Raw genomic sequence first — 8,434 nt, 5'->3', positions numbered from 1 at the left:
GAGAGAGAGCAGGAAGAAGAGCAAAACGGAGAGCAGGAGGGAGAAGGCGAGGATGAGAGACAAAAAGAGGATCATCAGGAAGATGAGTACGAAGATGAACAGGAAGAGGAAGATCAATTGACTGAAGCACCGACCACGAAAATCTTCAGAAAAAGAAAACAGTTCGATTCTGATAGAGTTTCATTTGCTCCCAAACAACGAAATGAAAGAAACAATCGCGCCTTTACATTTTCAACAAGACAAACCACAATGGCTGCTCGTTTGAATCGAAATAGAAACGAACGTCGAAGTTCTTCTACCGCTTCTACAATGAGAACCACCACCTCTTCTAAGCCAGAAATGATTATCAAAACCAACAGACCAATTTCGTCAACTACACCAAGGCAAACGACGACCAAAACTCGAAAACCTCGGAAGAAGACACAAAGTCGAAAAGCTGATCCTACAACCACCATCACAACCACAGCAACCATGAGGACCACGACCACCATGAGAACAAGACGAACAACTTCCCATCAGTCGAGACGAACCACGACAGAACCTCGTACGAAACGGACGACGTCTGCCCCTGAAACGAGACAAACAACCATCACCACTCAGAAGACTCGGAATGATAGAAGAAGACGCGGGCGGCCCACTACCACCACTCCAAGATCGACTACCATTACTCCAAGATTCACAACCACTACTCTAAAATCCACGTTCACCGGCCGAAGGAAGTTCAAAGGACGCGGATAAGATCATCTTGTTGCAACCGATATTCTTTTTTTGTGTTCTGAACTATTTATCCTCTCTAATTCTTATATGCCACACCTTTTAGTCTTATACCTTCTTCTGAATAAAAATCAAAATTACAAAAAAAATTATTTTTAAAACATCAAAACTATTGAAAACATGATTGGAATAAATAAACGTTTCAATCTAACCAAATTTTCAAACAAAAACATGAAAGCTATTCAAATACCCACATCTTTCTTTAAGGACCAGAATTTTTTTTAAGGACCAGAATTTTTTTTTAAGGACCAGAATTTTTTTTAAGGACCAGAATTTTTTAAGGACCAGAACTTTTTTTAAGGACCAAAATTTTTTTTAAGGACCAGAATTTTTTTTAAGGACCAGAATTTTTTTTAAGGACCAGAATTTTTTCTAAGGACCAGAATTTTTTTTAAGGACCAGAATTTCATACTAGAGCCCCAAAATTTCTAAATTTCTGAAAATTCTGAAAATTTTTGAGTTTTCGGGAAATTTAGTCTTCCTAAAAATTATCAATTTTGCGGCACTGCTCTAGAATCACGGAACGAAAAAATCACGGAACCTAAAAATCACGGGACGTAAATTTTAAGTTGTCCAAAAATTGATACAATCTTCATTCACGTACTATCCTGAATCTAACTTCGACATTACTTTTTCTTTGCTCAGTATCCAAACCCATACCCGAAAATTGGTATATTAAGTTCGGAAAATACACTAGTTGGTAGGGTACATAGTTAATAAGTTACATAGGACATTTCCCAGATGATCGGGTATATCTGTGAAAAAGATTCGAGGCTGCAACGAGCAGTTATATTGAACTTGCCGCCATTTTTCGGATGTCCCACATGAAGGAAACATGGTGTTTCAGCCTAAGCCTATAACTGAAAAATATTTTCTAATTCAAAATTAGTCTTCTTGGAACAAAAACTTGGTCCGGAAAAAAATGGTCTTGGGCCAAATTGAGAGAAAATCTCGGCATGAAATTGCTCTCCTCGGATTTTTCATTTTTCAAAAATTGGATGATATTTTTGGATTGAGGAAGATATTTTCGATCACAGGCTTAGGCTGAAACGCCATGTTCCCTTTATCTGGAACACTCAAAAATGTCAGAAACCTAAACAACTGCTCGATGTTGCCTTGAACTAAATTTTCAGATGTTCTAAAGGTCTTATGTAACCTGTTAACTAGCGTATCTTAAAAATTTAATATACCCTTTTTTAGTATACTTTTGGGCATTGGACAAAGTGAAATTAATGTCAAAGTTAGTATTACGGATACTACTTGTCAAAGTGAAGAAGATAGCAATTTTATGGATAACCCAAAATTTTCGTTCCGTGATTTTTTCGTTCCGTGATTTTTCGTTCCGTGATTTTTTTTTCGTTCCGTGATTCTAGAACAGTGCCTTTTATTTTTGGTTTTTGACAATTTTCGGAAGATTTAAAACCTTGAATATTTAAGAACTTCAGAATTTACTAGAAATTCTCTTTGGACCAAACGCCTTATCCTAATGAGAATTTCTTCTGTCTATTGTTTCAATTTCAATTCAATTTATTCACACCGCTCCTCCAAGTTTTTATCTTCCATCTCTATAGGCAGGTCGTCTCAAATATTCCAGTCCCTTTCCTCCTAAAAACCCCTCCCTTTTCAATTTCCCTTCATATCTCCATTTCGGATCTGACCGAAAAAAATAAGGTCATTAAGTCTAATACAGGCGTTCTTTTACACATTTATTATTTGGGTATACTTGTATCAATATGAGATCCACTTCCCATTACCCTTGTTCTTCAAAAAACGTCTACTATTTTTATTTTTCAAAAGTTTTGAAATTTCCTGGAACATGGGCAATACTCATAGTTTCTGTTTATTATTATATGACTTATGATCCAATGGCTTATTTATGGTAATTTTAACTTCTGCAAAAAATAACAACAAACAATGTGTTTAGGATACCTTTACCGCCAGCGGATCTTGAGTTTAACACCGGTCAAAATTACTTGTCAAGCAATTTGGCATCGATTTGTGGACTTGGAAATCATATTTTTGAATTTGCCGCGTTGTATGGTTTGGCTAAACAGCTCAATCGAAGTCCAACGTTTTTCATTGAAAATGGACATCATTTGAAAATGCTGAACCGGGGAAAGATTACGATTCCGGGATTGGTGGACAAGTTTTTGATCATAAATGGAAGTGTAAGTTATAATTTTGAAATATTAGTGGCCAGCAGGCCCGTAAGGGCCCTTTATCTAAACTTTTTGTAGCTGAAATCTTAGCCATGGACATCCAGAACCCTTGATCTTCCTCAAAATGATTGGGGACCATTAAAGAAAAATTCGATGTACTTTATGATATAACTTTTTGATAAGAAAATTTTAATTTACATTTTTCAGCTCCCATCAACAATACGAAATACCACATTTCAAAAAGGTGTATGCTGCACTTTTGATAATCCAATGAGATTGGAATTGATTAAAAATGAATATCTACATTTGAGTGGATGGCTGTATCAGGTGAGTTGTCGTTTCTCTCTGAAAATGAAAAAAGTATGGCTTTTTTGCTAGACATGATTGAATAGGCAAAAATTTATTTTTGACAAAAAAAAACATTTTCCCTAATTTTGTACTTTCATTACACTAGGCAGCAATTGTTCGAACTGTTACTGTAGAATGTTGACTGAAGAAGTCCTTGTTCTGAACATTCCAATCAATTTATTGCGCATCTGAAAATCCAACTGTTAAATATATTTTTCTTGGGGTACTGTAGGTTTTCGAATTACCGCTTTACTGAAAAATACCAACAACCAAGGTTGCACAAGTGTTAAGCCATCACTAACAAATGGTATAAGTGGAGATAGTGATTTTACGATTGGATTAGATGCCAAAAACACTCTGGCTACACTCAATGAGCATCCCAAAAGTTGAACTGCACATGTAATTGTCGTTAGGCTGATAATATTAATGAAAACGGATAATAACGTGATTATCACCATTGTCGGAAGAAGATATTGAAATCCTAATGTGACAGGCTGAAAAAATATATCTTTAGTTAAAATATTTTTTCGAAATTTTGAATTACCATAGGACTTAGAAATTGATAATGGTTTGTTTCGTTATCATAGTTAATTTCAGTTTTATAAGAAAAGCAACGATAAGTGTCGAGGAATGGAAGTGCGAAGACGATTAGGATGATGAGCCAGGCGAATTTTTTCCAAATCTGGAAATTATAGTTCAGAAAAAAGTATTCTGGAAACTTTGCAGGTATATTAGAAACACCTGCCGTTTTGCACTAAAAATGATCACCAATTTGTTTAAGGATTCATCTTATAGATTTTTTTATTCTGAGATTTCGCAATTCTGAGGATTCAATGGTTTGAAATTCAGAATTTTCCAAAATTTAGGAGTTAAATTTTTTTGAAAGTTTTTGAAAACATGCTGACTATTCCAAACATTTTAAAAACATTCTTAGATTCTTAGATTCTTAGATCGGTTCTAAAAGACTCAAATTCGAAATGGTCAGTTTTTTTTCGTACCGGTTCCATAATGGTGTAATTCCAAAGAACTGGCAATCGATTAAACGAAATAAGTGCCGTAATGGAGTACTGTACATAAGCCATATGAAAAGTCATTGCCATTAGAAAAGTCATCGGAACGTAGTCGTCTAAAACTTCCATTGTTTTCGTTAAAATCAATTTTTAAATATTTTCTGAAACTCACCAGCAATTTTGTACAAAAACGAAAACAGACAATTTTCACAAGTAATACTGCTCAATCGCATCATATAAAATAGGTTTAGAAATGTAAAAATATTCATAATTCCATCAAAAATGTATAAAATGAAAAATGAGGAATTGAAATATTTTCGATGTTTCAAAATTATGTAAATTGTCAAAAAATACAGAATAATCGATGGCAGAGAGTAGGAGAACGAAATGAGAAATGTTAGAAGAGACATTTTGATTCAAGTCTGATTGAAATATTCAAATTTGACAAAAACAAGTAGAATGAAATGCTTGGAAAAATAATTTGTTATTCACTAAATTCTGGCGAAATGCCGAATTTGTCAGATTGTCAGAGCCAAAAATTTCTCAACCGAAAATCGAACTTACACTAATTGAACCCTTTGGGAAGAGAAAATTTGTCTCGGTTTGAGAAAAAAATCGAAGAAAAACTTAAATATCAGGACAACATTTTTCACCTGTTTTGTGAAAATGTCTGAAAAACTAAGTAATATGGTTGGACCGGGAAATTTGAAACCGCACGCTTTAGAACCGCCCATTGAGAACCGGTGTAGAGAAATGTAAATGCGAAAAAAGGTGAAATTCTAACAGTCTCGAAAGTTAAACTTTTAAAAGATTTCGAATTCAATTTTCAACATTCTAGAAATTTGTGATAATATGATGAGAATTTAATTTTGTGAAAATACGAAAATATAATTTTCCAAATTTTCTTTTTTCCAGAGTTGGAAATACTTTCCCGATATGCGATCAGAACTTCGCACTTATTTGTCGAATTCCTCGGAAAATTCGAATTTCGGAAATTTGCCACATTCCGATGCGGAGACACATATGTAAGTTTGAAAAAAAGACAATACAGTACCGTACAAAACTAAAAACAAATTTTGAATTTTGCAGAAAATAGTCATCTTTAGAGTGCTGAAAAAGAATTTCAGATTTTCGATTTGTCTGAAAAATTCAAAGTATACTAAACAAAAAAAAACGCTTCATTTTTGCAATTGGCAACTTTTTTGTAGAAATTAAATAAAACAAGATAGGCGGTTTCAAAGTTCCCAATGGCATTTTTGGAACGTTTTTTTTGATACAATTGGCACATTTCTTCAGAATTTAATTCAGCTAAAGTTGTCAATCAAAAAAGTGAAGCTCAATTTTTGATTAGTATACTTTGAATTTTAAAACAAATCGAACTGTTCTAAACTTCTTTTTCAGTACAGCAAAATTAAATATTTTTTACTGAAAAAAGTCAAATTATGATATTTTTTCATTTTGAAAATACTTTTATTCAGTACATGTATCCACACGCGAAGAGGTGATTTCTTGGAAGTGGGATTCTATGGATCAGACCCGGTTTTTGTTAGGAATGCGTTGAAATTTTTGAATGACAATGGTATTCTTAAAAAATCGTCAAAGTCGAAAAAGGAAATCAAAATTTTTTCCAGAAACCGTCGGAAACAAAAAACGGAAAACTGTACTTTTTGGGGATGATGTGAAATTTATGAAAAAAGTTTTCCAGGGATCTCTACTTTCCACGGATGAGAATCAAGAAGGAGTGAGATTTTGATCTGAATTTCTAAGATTCTGAGATTCTGAGATTCTGAAATTCTAAGGTTCTGAAATTCTGAAATTCTGAACTTCTGAGTTTCCAAGATTCTGGGATTCTCAAGTTCTGAAATTCTGATATTCTGAAATTCTAAAATTCTGTGATTCTGGGATTTTGGAATTCTGAAACTTCGAGATTCTGAAAGTCTGAGATTCTGAAATTCTGAAAATCTGAAAAATTTGAAATGTAATTTTTCAGGCTACTCACTTTATCTCCAAAAACTCGCCTACAGCAGATTTGGTTTATTCTAAATATCATTGTGATGTGGTTTTGATAAGTGCTCCCTCATCAACGTTTGGATGGTGGATGGGATATTTTTCGAAAGGAGACAACGTGTATCATATGGACATTCGATATGTAGATGATCGCGTTTATGTGAGTTCTCAATTTTCGAAAATTTCAAAAACATTTCTTTCAGAAAGCCGGTGAAATGAACATTAGCGATTTCTATCCTTCACATTGGCGGGCGCTGAAATTTCAAAGTGAACATAATCTTACTGTTGTTGAGAGTTTTCAATAAAATTTTCATTCCTTGATTTTTTTCTCAAAAGTTAATTTCAAGCTATGTTTTACTATCAAGGTTTCCATTAGTTCTGAGTTGATTTATTTATTTTAAAAATAAAAAAGGTAAGGTCAATAACTTACAAGGAAGGTTTTTTAGACAACGGTTGAGAATTTGCTCAAAATCTGCATACTTATAGTTTAAGACATGCTCTATACGATGACAATAAAATTTTTAGCCCATTCTCACTCCTAGGCCGAAAAACTTTGTTTGAAAATTTGGGCCGATTTCGGTGGCTGGTGATTTCGGCTTCCCCTTCCCTCCTCTACCAATTCCGCGTGAGATGAAAATATCGGTTGTGTGGTGTTGTGGTAAGAGGGTGACTCATTAGGATTGATTATGCTGGTTCGACCCCCACTGTGGTAAAACTTTTTTTGCATTTTTTGAAACTAATTTTCGATTCCAAGTTTGCCCCCCCCTAGGCACTATATGACACTTTTTGATTAATTTCAAAAGTTTTCAAAGAAAAAAAAGATTTCATGAGAGTTTGAGGAAAAAATAGATAATGGTCTTTTCGACCGGTTCTTACATCCTCGTATCGTTAAAAACAGGGCTGTCCAAAACGGCGGCCGGGCCTCGGCCGGCCTCGAAAATGCCTCGGCCGAAGAAAAAAGGCCTCGGCGCGCTCCATTGAGAAAAAGCCTCGCGAGGCCTCGGCCGGCCTCGCAAATGTGACTACGGTCAGCAAGTCGCATATTTTACGACAAGTTGCGTATTTTTTTTTAATTTTTTGTTTTTTCTCGCTCTTTTTCAGCAAATCACGCATTTTTCGAGAGTTTTCTCGATTTTTCCATCGATCTGTGGCGACATGAACATTTCGAACGCCAGTGATGGTCGGTTTAAGCCGATTTATTCATTTGTTATAACCGTTATTCAATTTCAGACACAATTCAGATGCCTCAATGGTTCATTGATCCCAACAAAACCGATTGTGAAATAGTGATAAAGAACAAAAGGGAAGGATTCGGCGGTTTTTATGCTAGTTGAAATTTTTTTTTGTTGAAAAAATTAGTTCTTTTTCAGAAAAAATGCACTGATAAACATGCGAGTGGTTTTTGTTTACATGAGTTACAATTGAGATATGATCGGCATCAGGTACTAAAGAAAACGACGAACACTGTAACATGAACTAGTGTGTAAATTTCAGATTCCGATTGATATCGTGAACGATGCTCAGAAGCTTCTGGACGATTTGGGAAAAAGTTTTGAGGAAATGAGATATCAGGCGCCACCACAAAGCCAACCACCTGCACGTCATCTCACTTTCCTTCAACGTACTCTGGGCGGATCAAGCGCCCCAAAAAGCAGTTCGCTTCATCAAGAACAGCAGCAATACGAGAGAGACACCAGAAGTATACCTGCATCGAAATTTTGGCCTCTGGCAAAAAGCTCCTATCCAATTTTGCACGAAATCGCCCGAAAAGTTCATGCGATTCAAGCTTCGGAAGCAGATGTAGAAAGATCTTTTTCAATCATAAAAAACTTGTACACACCAAATCGTCAGAGCCTGGACTTAAAAATGCTGGAAAAGTTGATGATTCTCAAAGAAAAAGATCGATTCGACACAGGCGAGACTTGAAGTGTTTGATGCATGAACACAAGCTTTTTTTGTTAATTTTCTTGAATTTGTTGTCATTTTCTCTCCCCTGTTATCTCAGTGTTGAATAAAAGATTTCTTGACTTCCTCCTTTTTTTAAATGCTCTAAATATCGAAAAATCGAGAAAACTCTCAAAAAATGCGTGATTTGCTGAAAAAGAGCGAGAAAAAAAAAAAAAACGCAACTTGTCG

The 8,434-nt window shown here is 34.9% G+C and overlaps 4 protein-coding genes across 4 annotated transcripts; 3 read left to right on the top strand and 1 right to left on the bottom strand.

Moving 5' to 3' along the window:
• Positions 1–249: 249 nt before the first annotated feature.
• On the top strand, positions 250–738 carry CBG17939 (the record flags this gene model as incomplete). Its single annotated transcript, XM_002647696.2, has 1 exon — positions 250–738. One exon carries the CDS (start codon positions 250–252, stop codon positions 736–738), a length of 489 nt encoding a protein of 162 aa, XP_002647742.2.
• Positions 739–2,624: 1,886 nt separating this feature from the next.
• On the top strand, positions 2,625–6,603 carry CBG17937 (the record flags this gene model as incomplete). Its single annotated transcript, XM_045237096.1, has 8 exons — positions 2,625–2,653; positions 2,699–2,942; positions 3,141–3,260; positions 5,207–5,316; positions 5,770–5,870; positions 5,923–6,032; positions 6,282–6,458; positions 6,502–6,603. 8 exons carry the CDS (start codon positions 2,625–2,627, stop codon positions 6,601–6,603), a joined length of 993 nt encoding a protein of 330 aa, XP_045096343.1.
• On the bottom strand, positions 3,407–4,701 carry CBG17938 (the record flags this gene model as incomplete). Its single annotated transcript, XM_002647695.1, has 5 exons — positions 3,407–3,469; positions 3,527–3,775; positions 3,826–3,963; positions 4,280–4,407; positions 4,464–4,701. The coding sequence occupies 5 exons, from the start codon at positions 4,699–4,701 to the stop codon at positions 3,407–3,409; spliced, it is 816 nt and encodes a 271-aa protein (XP_002647741.1).
• Positions 6,604–7,256: 653 nt separating the features above from the next.
• On the top strand, positions 7,257–8,224 carry CBG17936 (the record flags this gene model as incomplete). The annotated part of the gene is made up of 5 exons (XM_002647693.1): positions 7,257–7,352; positions 7,400–7,478; positions 7,529–7,623; positions 7,669–7,740; positions 7,793–8,224. Coding segments are annotated over 5 exons (774 nt in total), but the record flags the coding sequence as incomplete, so codon positions are not given.
• Between the last annotated feature and the right edge of the window lie 210 nt (positions 8,225–8,434).

This window comes from Caenorhabditis briggsae (assembly GCF_000004555.2).
Source record: "Caenorhabditis briggsae complete genome, chrV, whole genome shotgun sequence".
Taxonomy (NCBI): Eukaryota; Metazoa; Nematoda; class Chromadorea; order Rhabditida; family Rhabditidae; genus Caenorhabditis; species Caenorhabditis briggsae.
Note: the sequence above shows the minus strand (reverse complement) of the source record. Positions and strands in the feature narration are given on the sequence as shown.